Source organism: Esox lucius, chromosome 12 (genome assembly GCF_011004845.1).
Source record: "Esox lucius isolate fEsoLuc1 chromosome 12, fEsoLuc1.pri, whole genome shotgun sequence".
Lineage (NCBI taxonomy): Eukaryota > Metazoa > Chordata > Actinopteri > Esociformes > Esocidae > Esox > Esox lucius.
The window spans coordinates 25,437,982-25,456,849 of record NC_047580.1 but is presented as its reverse complement, the minus strand read 5'-3'; the positions used below and the strand labels follow the sequence as shown (position 1 = coordinate 25,456,849).

Sequence of the window (18,868 nt, the reverse complement as noted above, 5' to 3'; positions counted from 1 at the left end):
TGGCTTTTGAGTCACTAGTGAAAGAGCCAGGCATAAAATCAATGTTCCATTAAAATTTAATGATCAAGAATGGCATAATAGCGCTGGAACAGATGCTTCTGCTTTTAATATTACCCTGTGTTTTAGTAACATATAAAGAAATATATTGCCCTTTCTAGGACTTCCATATCGTCCAAATCTCCCTGTCACTTGATATGGCCACTAGGAAGAGTTACGGTCGTATTTTTGATGGAAAATAAAATAGATTTTGATTGATATGTCAGGCGCAGTGCAGGCCAAATGTTTTCTAGATTTTTGGTTCAGTATATAAATGATGTTTAACACCAGTGATTTGACGAGAACAGTTAAACAAGATCAGTCCGAATTAATTAAAAACAAAGAAAATGTAATATCGGTTAATGATGGTATTATATCATTTTAAATTTCCAGTTTTAGAGATGAGGCAAGAATATACAGCTTTCTGAAACAATTAATAACATTAATAGGTTTAGGGTGTCTGATTGCTGAAGGGGCAATATAATATAAAGATAATAAAATAAACAATTCAATTATATCAAGGTAAATAAAAACGGACCTGATGATTGTTTGTGCTATTGTTTTATTATCTTTATCAGCATTATTGTTGTCATCATTAGTAATTGTAGCAGAAGAATCCAATAAACCAAAACACCCCTCATAAACCATGGCTTAATTTTCTTAACACTTCATTGGAAAATAGTAAAGACAGAGAAAATTGAGAATGACAGAGTGTGAGGAATAAAGTGAAAAATCTTAATCAGTGTTTTGAGGGCCATATGGAAGGTTCCAAGCAGTCAGCCATATGTTGAAGGCTTTTGTTATGGAAATCTTTTAAAACTTTTAAACATGGTGCAGCCAGGCCAGGCATATAAATAAAAGGGTGGGGTACTGGGTAGGAATAAGAACATGGACTAGTCAGAACACACAGAGAAGTGAAGTGTTGTTGGTGACTTACGACAGATAGATTTTAATTAAGACTCCCTGATTCACATTCCCACCCACACTGCTGTTGGTACCTGTATTTGTCTTCTTCTCAAAAGACAACATGAACTAACAGAGGAAACATGTTGTCCACATGCATTTTCATATTATTGCTGTGATATATAAATATATTTACAAAATCGTCAAAGAGGAACAATGTTTTCCATTCTTGAAAACAAACAACCGCTTCAAAACCAATTTGCTCAGTATTTTATTTTTTTTATTCAATTTTGGGACACTATAAATGTGTTTTTCAACCATATAGGATATACAGCGCAGTTTGGTTGTGATATTGCTCATGGAAAACACTAACACCTCGAAGGAGAATAAGTACAAAAAAATGAAATAAAGAAATATTCTACAAATGAAGTACCTGTAAACAAACTGAAGCCAGACCACGACACCTGCAGTGCTGTCCCCAACCCTATCATGTTCCGAGATCCTACATTTGTAGGATGGCAGCCAGCAGTTCATATCGAGGGGTAGTGGTGTAATACAGAGGAGGATATAGTGATAAAAGGAAGACTAGTACGATATTCCCGGCAGGTTTAATAAAGGAGAGCTCACCACTACTGGGATTGTGTCATCCATTTAGAATATGCAAATAGCTGACAGTGCATTTGCCTGCTGGTGCTTGACCTTCCCCTTGGAGGTCGCTCACCAACTCAATTACTCTCCCTATCTGCAGTCTGTCTGCAAACACCTGTTATCCTCCCACACGCCACAGCCCTCTACCAATCCTGGTCTAGCACTCCAGTCTCACACGCCACCAAACCACCGTCTCATCATTGCCGGTTAGAGAGGAGAGAGGTTTTGATGGAGGTGGGAGTGAGAGAGTGTATTATTATCTTATTACAGTAACAGCAGTCTGTGTCGAGCAGGGATTTAGGTGGCTATCAGACATGAACAAAGGAATGTGTCTATCACCATATTTTGTAAATTGCTGGATGGACATCGGTTTTATTGTAAAACATTTTTTATTGTTAAATCTGTTTCATAGTTCTAACTGTGTTGTTGTCTTACCCTACGAACACTGTTCTTTTTAGATTTCCCCAACAAAGTGAACATGTTCTGGGACGCGTTGACACTCAGTACTGTTTATTACTGTGGCAGATTTTGGGCAACAATAAAAGGTCTGCTCAGCTTCACGGGGTGTTTTCAGTGCATATTCCCCTGCTAATCCAGGCTACAGAAGCGTATCCAAAGCCCTGGAGGGTCTGTGCTTTCAGGGGTAAAACTATTGTCTCACAGATACACTTGCCAATCGCTCGATTACAAACTTTTTTTGTCCATTTCCAGGGCTTTAGTGGAGTGCAGCAAAGCTCCAGCAGGGTAATCTGTAGAGCAATTTGTGTCAACACTGTTTTATAATTACTGCATTGCCTATTATTATCGCCTGGCTAATCCACCAGGGAAAGAAGCTTTCCCATTGTCATTTTCTCTACTGGCATGATGACTGCAGCTTCTCGGCCTTGCTTCTAAATAACTCAACCTGTCAGGATTCTAGAATAAAGCTTTGTGAAATGTAGAAGGGAAAGCTGGTAGAAAAGAATGTGGGTCTATTTAAAAATGTGGGTTGATAAAGGAAGACTTTCATGTTATGTGTGGAAAACGTTTGATTTCATGGCATTTCTTATGAAGCATAGTAGTACGTTTGGCTATCTTTGGACGATATTGCATGACATTTTTATCATAAGTCATGTTCAGGGGCCTGTAAGGGTCAATCTTTAGCCTGTACGTGGAGGCAGGCAGCTGAGTGGACTGGTTTGGGGAACAACAAGATGGAGGATTTCTAAAGGATTCCTGTTAATCTGTTTCATTTTATTGCCCTAAATCGACTGCAAACAGGACAGCTTTGATTATTATTATACATGTCAATTGCTGTACCAGTGAAGTTATTATTGCTATGAAACAAATATATCTGCATTTGTCATTTGTTTGAAGTTACGGCTGATACTAGACATTGTTCCTCTTTAAAAAACTAAGTCCCATGGACTCTCTACAGTTTCATGCATATAAACATTTTCTTTGAAGATCAGCAGCATCTTACAAGGTCAATGGAAAGTCATATTGTAACACATGAATAGACACATACTGTTATGGCATAAATAAATACATTAAATAGATGAATTAATGTACAAACCTATAAATAACTGAATGAAATAAATACATAGGTACATTTAAAAAATAAATAGTTACATAAATAGATAAATACAATTTATAAGGTAGTAGGATGCTATACATCTAATGGCAGAAAGAGCTTACAGCAACATATAAACACAGATAAACCGTTCCTTTGTAACTGAGAGTGCATGTTGTGAGATCACTACCTTTTCCCTTTTGAGGTAATATCAGTAGAAGAGGGGAGCACCTCAGATAATGAACATAGCTTCTCACTTGTGACAGAGGGACTCACCTCAGAGTGGCAGAGTTCATGCAAGCTACTGTGGCGGAGGAAGAACAGGGAGGAATTTCATTGCTATAGACAGGTCACTGCACAATGCACATGGCACTTATAAAAACCGATCGGTACGTTTGGTTTGGCTCGCTTTTTCTAGTTACCAGAATAATGAAGAATGTTTGCTTTGATTGCCGCCGGAATCTTGTGCCAACACAACCTGTTCAACAGGTCTCCGTAACAACTCAAACCAACTTTTCTGATGGAACTGACCCCTTGTTCATGATCCTATTACTCTAAGCTTATGTACTGTAGTTTGCCTTTAAGTTGATTCATTAGGTTTGCTTGGAGGTTTTCTGAATACCCACAGTTACAAAGATGCTTTTTTTTGTTAAAAATCAAGAAAGAATTGGCACAAAATAACAAATTCATTCGGACAATAGAAAAATAACACCCATTGATTTAAAAACATATATGTGACAAAAGGGTATGTTTTTAACTTCTAAATGATCTCCCTTTTTTTGCAAATACTGTCATAGTTCACATTTTCATAAAAAGTTCATGTTGGCAGTTGCAAAAGAATTCAATTCTTAGCAAATAAAAAGCAGCATAAAAATACAAGAGGTCATTTTTGTCTCTAAAAAACAAAAGAACACTGTTACAGTCCTTTTTTATGTACTTTCTTTTCCCGTCCCCTGTACTATTTGCTATAAAATATCAGGACTAAGTATTATTACAGTTGATATCAATATCATTATAGTCATTGATAAAAAGTCACATGCCAGGCCTCATATATAATTGTGTGAGCGTGTGTGTTTGTGTGTGAGCTAAAAACTAGAGTCTATATTTTGGGGATGGATGTTCTGATTGTATGTACTGTATCTGTGGACGATTAGCTACTGTGCGGAGGGGTGGGGGGATCCAGCATCTTTTGAAATTGTCTTTGCCATAATTATAACAGTTTTCTTCACGTAATCTCAGTGAAAATATTGCTTTCTACAAAGGGACGAAAAAGGCATGGGGGGCAGAGTGAAGGGGGTTACTTGTTGCAGAACCTACAATATATGGTTCCCGATCCTGCTTTGGCCCTTCTGGTTGCGGCAGTCAGTTCTCAGAGCAGGACTCATCATCGTCTTCGTCCCCGGAACCCTTGAAGCAAGCTGACTCGTAGTGCTTGTTCAGGTAGGACTTGAGGGCGAAAGTCTTATTGCAGCGCTTGCATCGGTAGTGCTTGAAGGCAGAGTGTGTTTGCATGTGGGCACGGAGGTTTGAGCGGTCAGCAAAGGCTTTGCCGCAGTGGGCGCAGGCGAACGGTTTCTCCCCGGTGTGTGAGCGCATGTGGCCCTGCAGGAGCCAGGGCCGGCTGAAGGCCTTGCTGCACACGTCACACTTGTGCTTGAGGTCGTGGGTGAGGATGTGCATGGCCAGCGCCGGCATAGACACGTACACTTTCCCACAGGTGGGACACTTGCGCGCCATCTTGCTATCCAGACTACGGTGCGTCTGTTTGTGCCTGCTGAGGTTGGACGAGGTGGCGTACGTCTTGCCACATTCGTTGCAAGTGTGCCGAGCCATGCCGGCGACCCCCGCCTCCCTCTCCTCCGTGGCGTCTGCGTTGGAGGCGGTGGAGCTGCCTCCCTTGCGACCGTCGCCATCTCCCTTCCGCCGCGATCGCCCGTCGGAGATGAAGAAGGCATCCATGGTGTAGCCCTCAGTCAGGGCCTCAGCCTCGCCACTGTAGAAGCCACTGGCCGTCATGCCAGACTGGGGGCTGTCGGGGTGCTCCAGGTCGGGCTCACAGTACTCCTCACCCCCGCTGCTCACCTGGCTGTACAGGGGGTCAGAGACGGGCGACGCCAGCTTGAGCTCCACCTTCTTTTCCCCCTGGTATACAGATGGCGTGATATAATCCTGGATGTAGCCTGGAGAAAACACACACAATAATAGTTAGAGTACACACACACACACGCAGTGTCCAATATCCTACAGGGGCCGGAGGGCACAGAGAAATAAAGAGGGGTTGTGGTGGTGATTTAGTGCATAATGCCATTATCACGGGCAATTGCGGCTTGTAAACTGTAAAACATCAGCGTACAACAAAACTGTTACCCGAAAACCGGCCTGGGATGCCGTTCCCAAACATTACAGAGATACCAAAATATTATCGACATTATGTCACAGCATCCAGATCCCTTAGTTACACAGTTATAGTTCAGAGGAAGGATTTGGTTTGGCCGCTTAATGCAGATAATAGCTTGTAATAAGACCTGTTGTGTTACACGAAGAGATCTTGTTGATTAGACACCCTTTCTTCCAATGATATGACCTCCCCACGATAGGATGTGTCAGTCCTCTGTGACTGGAGGGTCTACAGGATCTCTTTGTGTCGTTTGCCCAATTAAGCCTTAACATGCTGGGCCCATCCAACAGCACACATTCAGGACTGGGGTGACTGTATAAGGGACTACTGTATTTTTTTTTATCTTCAGGAGAGGCCATTAAAAAACATTTTTTTTAACTGTGTTTCAAAAATACTAGGAAGGCCTAGAATTGTTTTTTGTGTACCGGTTCTTTTGTACATTTCCAAAACCCCTAAGTTTGTTTTCTAGTAGCTTATCGACAACACTGCTATTTTATAGATTTCAACTGAGGAGCACTTCCAGGATATTTCCAATATTTCTTGCTAAATTATTGACTAATGTTATATTCCAGACATGCAATCTTTTGGTCTAGACCTACTTTGTATGTGCCTCTTTTATTGTGAGGCAGCCAAGCAGAGCTAACAGGTTTCCTGGCAGCTGTAAAGAGCTAAACAACACTGAATATTCACTAACATTAGCACAGTACTTTTACACACTTGAATGCATTTTTCTAAACATGTTATACTTCAACAGCTTCCTATACAGGATGAACATACGATATCAGTTCTAACATGTGCTTCAAATCCTGCCTGCTGAGAAATAGTGCATAACCGCAGAAAAAAGCCTGTTCGTAAGCACTGTGTGCAGCAAGCGGTGGAAATTAACTATTGACTGGCTTTTAATGAAATTCAAAGTTTCTTGCTGATCAATAGGCCAACGTCTGTAAAATAGTACAGTCTGTTGGAGTACCCTGTGTGTGGGGAAATAAGAAAGAAACAGTGCAGACTAGGGTAAAGAGTAAAGAGACTGGAGGGGACCATAAATTATAGGCCATCAATGGTGGAGTGATGGAAAGGTTCATCTCAAATGTGATCCACAGGATTACCAGAAGAACAAAATGACTGTGGTGATTGTGACGATGGTGAGATGTATGCAAAAGTGAGCATGCTGAAATGCCTTTTCGGAAACAGGTCATTAGAAAATCAATTTAAGTGCTCTTACAACGCTGTCTCGATTTACAAGGGTTCCCACTCAGAGACCATTCCATGTCAAAGACATCAACCTGATACGATGGGACCTGGAATCCTATAGGAAGGCACAGATGTATAATGGCCAAAGCGTCACCATTTTGTTGACTAACCCATTTAGCTAACAGATCATTATATTACTTCCTGACTAAACTTTTCCTAGAGTGGGAGATTGTTTGATGTATACCTTCATATACATGTAACTCCTAAAGGTAATGGTCATTGGTAGTTAATAGCCCCATTGTAGTTTTCCTCCTCCCCACATATGAAATAATATCATCCAATGTGCGGCCCCTATTGAAACCAAATGAAAATATATTATTCAAATATACTGTATACAGAAAAAAATTGTTATTGAAATAATGGTAATGTATCTTTTACTTCCTTGAATTAATGCTACATGTGTAACAGGTTTAAAAAATATTGCTGCATCAACCTTTAATACTAAATGTGTAACAGGTTTCAGTTATTTAATTAGGACAGACGTGATTGTTTTACAGCTGAACTATTGCTGTATCAACCTTTAATACTACATGTGTAACAGTTTTCAGTTATTTAAGACAGACGTGATTGTTTTACAGCTGAACTAATGCTGTATCAACCTTTGCAGTACAGCTACTAATTCCTCTAATGCAAAGCAGGCATGTAATTAATGGACTCAGTCTCCCAACCTTCTTTGCTGTGCAACAGACACTTCAAGTCAGATGTCTCCACAATGGGAAGAAATCTGTGTGCGCATAATTAAGTGCTGATGTCAGGCATTTCAACAATGTGATTTCTCTGATATTTCATTTAATGAATGAGAAGTGATATTTTGTTTACTTTCAGTGGTAATTCTTGGACGTAGTGCAATCACCCGCAAAGCTGTATTTTATCTTAAAATGCTTTATTTTTAATCTCAATTGAGAGGCTAGCATCTTCATACATGCTTGACATTTCAACCAAATGATTCATATGAAGATAATTTTTTTTGGCAATGAGTCTGGTTCAATATCTTTATTATAATCTTGTGCATTTGAATTCATAAAATGTAAGTAAAGCAAATGAATATGCACTCATACGATAATAAAAAAAGAACAGTTTAACAAATGACATCATTTGTCAATATCAACCGCACAGTGCTTTTGTTCATGGTCATGGCTGATTATCGAAAATCACTGGATCATTGTATTCTTTTTTTGTGATTGACTGACAAGTAAGAATGGTACATTCACATGCTGAAAATCTAAAGCTATCTGCTTATTGTACATTCACATGTTGATCTAAAGTGTAAAGCTATTTGCTTATTGTACATTCACATGTTGATCTAAAGTGTAAAGTGATCTGCTTATTGTACATTCACATGTTGATCTAAAGTGTAAAGCTATCTGCTTATTGTACAATCACATGTTGATCTAAAGTGTAAAGCTATCTGCTTATTGTCTGTTCACATGTTGATTTAAAGGGTAAAGCTATCTGATTATTGTCCTTTCACATGTTGATTTAAGGGTAAAGCTATCTGCTTATTGTCGCTTCACATGTTGATTTAAAGTGTAAAGCTATCTGCTTATTGTCCGTTCACATGTTGTTTTAAGTGTAAAGCTATCTGCTTATTGTCCCTTCACATGTTGATTTAAAGTGTAAAGCTATCTGCTTATTGTCTGTTCACATGTTGATTTTAAGTGTAAAGTTATTTGCTTATTGTCTGTTTACATGTTGATCTGACGTGTAAAGTGGTCTGCCAATTGTACATATTAATCTGAACTGTAAAGCTATCTGCTTAATGCGAAGACAAACTAACAAAGCGAGAACAAACATCTGGCATCCTAAATATGGCCGAGAAATGGAAACGAGCTCATGACTGAGAGTAAAGGACATCTCTCTCTAGCTCTGACTGGATCGAGGCTTAATGTTTTCCCCAGTCCTACTGCCGTCCACTGGGCAGCTTTTGCAGTCCTTTCTTCTGTTTACACCTCGTCACGTGGCCTCTCGTCAATGCTGCCCGAAGCATTTTTGTCTCCCTTTTCTCATTCTGCCTCCTCTTTGCCCCCCCTCCCCCTTTCCACCTGCTAACCCCTCTCCCACGGCAGTTCTGTACTCCTGTGATGTCTCTTGTGGCGGCGATAGTCCTGCACGGCTGAAACTCTATCCCTGCTAGTTCCTAAACGCCCGGAAGGAGAAGAAAGATGGAACGGAGGTATGGGGGTGGGGAGAGTCTGCATGCATGCTCCGGTTGGTTGGGAAGGGGGGGGGGCAGGGGGGGGGCGGAGGGGGCGTTTGGACTGCGATGGAAACTCAAGGACAGTAACAGCTAAGGACAAATGTATCATCCGGCGCTCATATTTCACGCTCATTAATGTTTCAGATTTCGCTAAGATCGCTGTGTGTCAAGGAACGTGGCCCTTTGTATGTGCTGTGAATCCACGGACTCGGTGTGTGTTCACGGACGAGAGGCACGTTTTGCACAACCCCATCCTCTGTTTTGACCTGGATCGTCTCATCAGTCATCACAGTCAAAAACCAGAACTCAGGAACCCCCATGGGGCTCATGTGGTGATGCTGGAGAGGATTATTCTGGATGCAGATCGCAAAATCACCAGGCTTTATGTAACATCTGCTATTAATTCCCAGACAACAAGCAGGATAACAGTCACGTCACAGGATGAAGAAACTCACCCCAACAACCACTTGCTTATAAACAAACAAAGAGAATCCCAGCTGGGTTTAGTATCGCAGTGCATTACGATTGTGGAATCACTGAGTAACTGTGACCCTTCCAAAAGGAGCAGCAATGCTACGGGGGCAGACCCAGGTCCATGGCAGGACGTGTGCGTGTGCAGTGTGCTGTGCTGTGCAGAGGCATGCGAACTCACCATTCTCACTGAGACGAACCCCCAAGCTGGTCACAGAGTCAGTGATGGAGCGTGTGAAAGGAGTGAACGACTCATCCAGGTGGTGATGGTGATTGGAGGAAGCATTGGACGAAGAGAAATCATCTAGCTTGATTTTCTTCACCAAAAACGAACGGGGCATGTTTCAACGAATGAAAAATACACAGAGCCGAGAATCACGCATGTAGAGAAAAGAAAAGATCCCCAAAGGAAGCAGCAAAGAAGCGGAGCTGAAGCCGGCTGACACGGGTGGTAATCCTCGTACTAAACGAAAAGACAACCTCCAAAAAATCATAAGAGAAGGAAAGAAAATGGAAACCGGCGGAGAACAAATCTGATGGCAATGCTGTGTTACTCTATGGCTCCCCCAGCTTTCAAAAAAATAACCCAAATCCTCTGGTTCAGCACTGGATAGCTCCTGTGATGCAGCAGGCTTAAGGGACTGGAGAGAAAGAGAGGAGATGGACACGGAGCGACAGAAAGAGAGAGAGTGAAAGAGGGAGGAGAGAGAAAGAGACTGCCAGACTAGCTGAGATCAGCAATCAAGCCAGCCTTTTATATGGGGCAGAGGCAGTGGAAGATCAGGTGGTGCTGCGAAATGGAGCTGCTTAGCTTTAATCCATCAAATGTCCCCAGGGACACACATCAAATTACTACTGAACCGTCTGTGCATTCGTTCGCACACAGACAGAAGAGAAAGAACACAGCCCACACCCCCCCCATGCCCCCACCCCCTGCTTATGCTCCATGATTAGAGGAGGAGTGGGAGGGCAGACAATGGAGACATGTGGATGGGAACACATTCAGTGTCCTGTCCCCCATTGTTTTTACATGAAGTGTTACAGTTTATGTTTAGCTCATTACAGGTGCTGCCTGGCCCCATCCGGTTCCCTCGATAACCCCAGACCAGCTCACACTCAATCGAAAGCCTTCCTATGGATGATGACCAAAGTAGGCATGTCATACTGTACTGAAAGCACTCACCACGCACTTACAGTACCATATTCTCAACTCCATGTTTCACATTTTCCTCAATTATTATCACTGACAAAATGTCTGAATTGTGGACGGAACTTCTTCGGTTTCCCCGTTTAATTGACGGAATTGAAATAAAAAGTGCCCCAGCCCTGACACACACGGTAGAGTCTCATGGCAGAGATTTCACCACTGTTTATTTGCTTATCCACAGATCCATTAGGAGCATTTTTGGCAAAACTCTGTTTTCCTCCCTGCCAGTGCCGCACAGATGTGTGTCCTACGATGCATGAAAAGGAATTATCTGTTTAATTAATTACATCTTTATGATTGCGATGAAATTTAAAATTAGTTCCGCACTCGCTAATTAGTCATGTATAGATTGATTTGGGTTGATAATGCTCACCTAATGCTCTGATGTCCACACATTAGGTGATATTTTATTATTCCGAATTATTTAACAGAATTTATTTTAATACACATCTGAGATCAAAGTCTTATTTGACGGTAATTGGTCACTTGTGTGGAACACAGTGGGAGCCTTTTACTGTCGACCAGGTTTATGAACTCTCGTCACTCTCTGCGATCACCAAACACGAACAGGACAACGCCATGATGCTGCAGTCATACAGTAGAAAGGCTACAGGACATTTGCATGCTGCAGTCATACAGTAGAAAGGCTACAGGACAATTTCATGCTGAATCGATGGTCATAAATTGGAGCTGACAGTTGGATAAGAGCACTGCTGTGCGTTTCAACATTGTGGATTTGCTCTGAGAAAACAGGTTACAGCCAAGTTTACTTATGTGGTCTAAGGAGGAGGACTGACCGAGAGGTATTGAGATTATGCTTTTTTTTATTCGCTCAACAATAAACAATACAGTGTTCACAATTACACTTTTTTGACTGTTAACGGGTCACACGGTAAAAACAGTATGTGTGCTAAAAACACAACTTTAAGTATTTCATGTCTGTGCACTGGCATCATGCTAAGAACGACTTCCACAAGTCAAATCTCTCAGGGTTTTTGAGATCATTCATTTACATTTCCCCCCAAAAAATAAAGCCCCAATCTGGTTTTTAGACATTGGTATTTTGACATGCTTACAAGTGTTTCTGATGAGGAATGGTGATAACACTTTATTCACCACAAAGGTTTAAACGTTCTCTAGTTTAAATCTGTCTGAATGGAGGTTTACTTTTGACAGAGGCCCTCCATGTTATCCTGCTACCTATCTGTACAGTGGAAGAGCCAGGACACCTCTCTCTGGTTCAGAGACGGCACACAGACATTAATATTTCAAACACAAAGATGATGCTCCAAAGAAACATTGAGGCAACTCACCATAATTGAGGAATTAAACAAGCACTGAGAAAAACATTATCCTCTGCACCCGGTCAGTTGGTTTACTGTGTTATATTTGTTTTTATTCATATGGTTGTGGGGGGTTTTTTGTTAGCATTTGCGGAAACGTATTAATCTTTTGTTCTGACACTTAATTTTCAACCCATAGTTATCCTTTAATGTAATGTGTTCCATTCAATTATATGCTAAAACCAAATGCCCACATCCATAAACTTCATGAATCCACATACTTGATGAAATAATCACAGTAGTATTATGAGAGCAACAACAAGTGATGGTTACAGGTTGTCTCTTCCCTCTGGCCCTGCCCTGAGTTCCCCTCCACTAGAAGCCCCTCAGACTCTGACATCTGGTCTCTGCCTCGGGACGGGCGTTGCCATGGTGACAGCCCCTCTGGGCTAGTGGGAGTGGGGCAGCTCCACCCCCTTTTAGTAGTAGGGGCAGAGGCTTGGCTGTATCCATAGTCTGGACACCCAACCTTATTAACAAACTGCACAGTCTCACAGGGCTATGGAAAGGCTGGCCCACTAAATGGATATAAATGTCTTGGTCTTATTTTTCTTTGCGGAAATTCCTTCACAAATGGATTGTAAGGCCATTAAAAAATGGGTTCTAATGTCCTTCAGCATCTATTGTCTCCTTTTAAAAACATGTAACAACTTAATTGAATTACTTAATTCGCATTCAGGCAGCATCAGCGTAGTAAAGTCTGTCCATATATTGGGAATGTCTTATATATTGAAAGGAAAAAAGCACCATCCATTTTCTAAAAAATTGCTGTTCATTTGAAATGGGGATGGCTCCTAAGCACACAGCCAATAGCACCACTTACATTGTAACCGTGAGTGTTTGGAGCAAGGTAGTGAGGTGCTCAGAGACCATTAGAATGTAGCATCTATAATTCACCTCTTTTCTCCTTGCTACCTTAGTGCATCAAGCCAGCATGTCCTCATAATGTTTTATTCTAAAGGCTCTGCCATGTACTGGGCTCTTGAATTACAAATATTCCATACTTTATCTACAGTGACCGTTCCTAGAACAATAATAAATAATAATACAACTAATAATGTTTACACGTCAGTGTAAAAGGATGATTTTATTGGCATAATAGTTTTTTTCTGGCATTACTACCCAGAGAATGATGCATTAGGTTGTTTGAATTGGTATGAACAGAAATAAAAAAAAACACAGAAAATTAAAAAAACAAATTGTTATGTATATGGAGTGTTTCCAATGTCACGCCAAATCTTTGTTCTGCTGTGAACAGTGATCAGCCCCAGCACAAAGAAGAAGGTCAAGGAGACAATACCTCTTACTTTATTGAGGACTCCCGGCTCAACATAAAGGAAGTGAAGGGGCTATAACTGCTTCCACTGCCTCGCTATATCAAATGCAAGTTGGCAGACAGTTCGCTGTATCACTTATGCCCTATTTGGCTTGTGTCTGCCTGTTGTCCTGTGTGCGCGTCTCTGTGTGTGTGTGAGTGTGTGTGGGGGTGTGTGATTCTGTGTGCGTGTCTCAGTGTGTGTGTGTGTGTGTGCTCTCTTTTGTTGTCCACAGGCAACTGTACAATGAGTGGGGCAATTAAGTGTGAAAGGCAGAAAAAAGCTAACATGTTCCTATCTCTCTTTGTCGGGTGAGATAATTTATGCTAATAACATCTCCACCAGTTCCAGTCTGCCTAAAAATGATAGCACACCCTTCCCTTCTCACTCGGAAAAATCCTTTTCATCCTCCAGAAAAAGCTGTTTCTCAACACCTTGCAAAACAGACAGCTGCATGGAAATTTATATCTCTCAGAAAAAGCAGAGACAGAATTGGCTTTTCCCTGTTTCACAACTGTCCGTGTATGTATAAATGGTAACTGCTTTCCCTCATACTGTGAGCCCCTTTGTGGTTTGAAGAGGAAGGAGTTCCTAAAAGATGTAAAAACATGGGTAACAACAGCCAGTGATATTTGGATATTTTGTTGTATGATAAGATGAGAAGATATCTATGATACAATAACCCCAAATCTACGCAGACAAATAAGTGATCATTCACAGATAGAAAGCTGTTTTGTAGTGAATGAAGAACTGCTGCTTGTTCCTGTGTCCAAGCCTAGAAGTTGAACATCCTCATCCCTGTCTCTCTCTCTTTTTTTGCTCTCTTTATCACTAATTCTATCTCTTCCACTTTTTCTATGCCCCCCACTCACTCCCTCTCTTTTTCTAAAACACCCTCACTCGGGCCTCTTCTTCTTCTCGCCCGAGCTTTTCTCACAGTCTGTTCTCAATAACCTCCATTACAGAGAATCCAACCCCGGAACACACGTGTGCAAAAAAAAAGGATGATGAATGAATTAGATTTCTCAACACCCTTAAAACTGCCGCTCAGTGGTTATAGTGGTGAAGATGTGTTTATCAAACTGTGGCTGAAAGAGGTTATTCTGTGATGGAAGTTCAATAAAAAAAAAAACACTGGTGACAATGGAAGCAAGATCAGGCAAAATCCAACATGTGTGTGTGTGTGCTAGTGGCCCACAACAGTGCTGTTAAAAGAACTGTTGGGTTGCAGGTTGGGTCCATATGTGACAATCACACCTCCAACCCACCCAGTGTGTTTAAATGGCGTTATTTTAAAAAGCTGCAATTTTAAACGGAGAGGTGCATGGAATGGACTCAATATAATGGATTTTATTATTCATCTTATTATTTAATTATTAATAAACAGTTTCTGAAAAGGTACACCTAATGAACCTCATCTTTCCAAAGGAATGATACAGCAGCACTGGCGCCACAAAAAAAAAATCCCAAATCTTAATTTGTTTTACATTTTAAATCCACTATTGTCTAAGTATTCATATCAGCAATTTTTATTATTATAGTGATAATTAAATATTAATTAAAACAGTCACCATCTTTGCACCTGGCTCTAAGTTATCTCTAGATGATTGTTCCTGTAATCTTTTTCCAAATGAATTGGGTTAATTAATCATCAACATACCCATCCTCAAGCTCACAGTCTCTGTACCCCCAAAAAAGGCATGTGAGTTTTTTGATATTATGTTCCGGGGGAAGGTAATACCACTGGATAATAGACTGCCGCTTGCAATTTGTAGTTAGACCCCAAAATGGGACCAGCTACATTAGTGTGATGCTAACAGTCTGTTTGAAATTAGACAAGCATTGAAAATGTACATATGAAACATGGATGAAGTGGATTTGCCCAGTAGACTTAATACAAACACCAAATATGTTATGGTGTAGCAGGTCTAGAAAAAAAAGCTCATTTATCTGTGTGAGCAACACCTGTTTGCTTTGGTGCAACAAACAGGCATGGGACCATTGTTGCCAAAAACTGATCTCTTTCATGAATAAAATTAAGGCAAATTTTCCATTAGGCAACACTGAACCAGGCGTTTTTTTTCTCCTCTTATGTGTTTTTCTTGCCACCAATATGCTGCTTGTCAGAGAGGTGAAGATCAATTTCCCAGGATTAAGCTGCCTGTGGGAAATGATTGCTTTTTTCTAATACTTAGCAACAATTTTTCAATTTCCTGTGGTCTTTGTTACTTTCAACATTTTCACAAATGAGCCAAACAGAGGCGAGCGGCACCACTGCCTTTGCGAACTTCACCTTGGGACCAGTTGTCATTTGCATATATATTGAGAGCATACGTTTTTGGTTTATAATAGTTGCCATTCTGGGGAGGTGGGGGCGGGGGATGTGGGGGAGGTGGTGGTGGTTGGCAGGCTTTCAGTCACCTGTTATGAGGCCATCGTCCACGAACAACACTGAGAGACCAAGGCAATAATTAGGGTGCTAGGAGACTGGGATCCTAATGCATTTGGCTCTCATGTTGCACACAGCCTCATCCCGGCAGATCCCAGGCTACAAACTCATCCCGGCAGAACCCAGGCTACGACTTCATCCCGGCAGATCCCAGGCTACGACCTCATCCTGGCAGATCCCAGGCTACCAACTCATCCCGACAGATCCCAGGCTATGACCTTATCCCGGCACATCCCAGGCTACGACCTCATCCTGGCAGATCCCAGGCTATGACCTCTTCTCGGTAGATCCCAGGCTGCCGCCAGGAAAAGACCCAGCAGCAGGGCATGATTTTATAGGAATTAATCCACATTTAATGTAAAATCGCAACACATGGCCATGTGTGTACCTGTATACTTAACACACCATTACACATTTGATTAAAGGTAAAATACCGTTCTTCAGTTTGAAATGGATCTGTGCATCCATGCAGGTTCTACGATGCTCACCAGTGCACGTGAAATTGTGTGTACGTTGCATTGGCCTACATTTGTCGGAGCACATTTCATAGGGCATGCAGCTCTTGTGCAGGCACACAAACACAAACACACACACAACCCGACGATGCAGCTGGCAATCAGAACCGAGGCATGGTTGTAATCACTCTCTTGCTGCCTGGAAGAATGTCCACGTTGGCAAACAAACAGAAGGCCCGGGTCATAGTTCTGCATCAAAAAGAGGCCTCCCGTCCCGTGTGCCCAGTCCAGAATGTCTGTACTGCACACATTATTCTCCCACAGAACAATAGAGTTCAGGCTCCCAACATGTGGATGCGTTGAATAGAGGCAGCATGTAAAGTACAACCAGTAACCAGCAGCCCTCATGGCCTAGCAGTTAGAGCATCTGACCAGCAACCAAAAGGTTGCTATTTCCAATCCCTAACATGACAGGGTTCAAATGTCTGTCCCTAAGCATGGAGGCTAATCACAGCATGTGGCAAACTTCCAGAAGTGATTTGTGGAGCGGTTAGGTATCAACAATACTCATAACATAATGCAATCAGACTGAGGATGCACAGAACACTGGGATACTTGAGTTTTCAGTGTTCAGCTGGATACAGTTGTGCTTGCAGACATCGTCCCTATACTTCCATGTCTGTTGTTGAATTGGCAGCATACAGCCTAAATGACACTTGGCCAAATACCACTTAATTATCGGCTTAATATTAAAGGTGTGATTTCAAGATCGTATTTCTTGCATGCATTTTAACGTCATTTTTTTTTATACGTGACAATTTTTTCATATTCCCTCTACATACTTCATTCTTACTGTGATACAAGAATCCGCACAGGACCAATCAACACCCAATGAGGAAGACAGGACAGTAGTACTGCATAACTGCCAGATACATTAACCAGACAAGACACCTGTCCAAACAGGCAAGATTTTCTGTGGAGCCAACCTTCCACCCAATGGGTCTGTTCTGAAGGACCGAGCTGATGAGTCTGTCCCCTCAGGGTTAGGGATGGAACAGAGAAGCATACAAGTTGTCCTCTCCTCCTATCCATCCCTATTAAGACAATGTATCAAACAGACATTTTAATATGAAGTTCATTTTCTCCTCAAGGGTTTGTTTTTGTCTGTGAGCGCTGAAACAGCTAACCTTTAATTTGCAACACTGAATGGTCATTGGAGAGATTTTCCTCTATTTGTTCCTGTACATCATTTCACTCAGGCGTTGTTTATGTTTGTTGAATAGACAATTTAAAACTTAATTTAAATAATGAAGTCAATAATAGTTCTTTCCATTTGGAGTCATCGGTGAACTCTAGATATGTATCTAATTGTCTAATGACAACACCATTATAGATTTGTTCATAGTAAGCAACATATTCTTACTATTTCTTTGCTAATACTATTGCCAACAAATATAGCCAAGTGGTTTCAGGATTTCAATATCGTCTATGATTGCATGGAATTTCCAATGCGTTTATTTAAACTACACAATCGTGCCTCCCCCCTAAAAAAGAATGCTATGATAGTGATTCATCAATTTTTTTTTTAAATCAAACCAATTTTCCAGAACAATGGAATTTCCCTCCCAGACCACAGAGACCTCATCACTCAGCGTTTATAGGCTACTGTGCACACGATGAGCTCTGTCACTAAAACAGCTTGTGTGACGTTAACGTGCGTGAAATGAACACCAACGCCTGCCAGCGGTGCCTCGCTGGACTCAACACCTGCCCGTGCTCAGCTGCTACCGCCACGGTCCACCGATTGACTGTAATATAAATACCAATCCTTATCACCGGACCTCCATTAGTGGTGACCAAAGACACCTTAATCCAGATTGCCTGGAACTAGGTACAGAGAAGCAAATTGTAAAGGCAACTGTTAATGATTTTTTAATTAACCGACTGCATATAGAGGTTCTGAGTTACACCAAAGGCCTGATGTTATTGTAAGTCCCCTGGAGGGCCTAGTTCCTGGCTGGCTATCTGCTTTATGATGACTCCAGTGAAAACCAGGTCAGTGCTCAAATCGTCATGCACTTTGCCCTTGTCACTCTGATCCTATCTCTCCACTCCATTCAGTCTGCATAGAGAAAAGGCCTGCAGCAGCTTGGAACCTCAGTCTAATCTTGGTCAGCATTCAGCCCTGAATGAGAGAAGAACATTCTGCGATGTTAACAAATACTTTCACTGGCTGTGCGCTGCTCATTTCTCCCCGTTGTCCCTATGTAATTGTCCTTCTGCTCTCTGTTAAGTACTACCCCTGCAGAAACAACCACACTGCTAGAGTTAACACCCAGAACAACAATCCATGAAACAGGCCACGGGGGGTTGCCTCCGTCTGCATCAACACTGCCTGCCCTCCTAGGGATCCTTGAGTTAACATAGACAAGGGCTTGAGTGGAAGAGCTTAAGACAAAGACACCAGCACTTGGGAGACATCATTCCGCAAAGGCCTGAAGGCCTGAAGAGACGCTATTGGGTTCCTGTTGATAAAGTACTGTAAAATACTGTCCGCCTGCATGAGAAAAACGGATACTCTGTAATTGCATATTTTCAAAAAATTCCCACTAATTGCAGTCATCATGTGTGGCCTGAGGTGC

General features: G+C 41.6%; 1 protein-coding gene across 1 annotated transcript; it reads right to left on the bottom strand.

Annotated features, from left to right (window-relative positions):
• Positions 1-961: 961 nt before the first annotated feature.
• Positions 962-10,350, bottom strand: scrt2 (scratch family zinc finger 2). Its single transcript, XM_010890598.3, has 2 exons — positions 9,638-10,350; positions 962-5,319 (listed from the first exon to the last, which is right to left on the bottom strand). The coding sequence occupies exons 1-2, from the start codon at positions 9,795-9,797 to the stop codon at positions 4,502-4,504; spliced, it is 978 nt and encodes a 325-aa protein (XP_010888900.1). The 5' UTR covers positions 9,798-10,350; the 3' UTR covers positions 962-4,501.
• Positions 10,351-18,868: the final 8,518 nt, after the last annotated feature.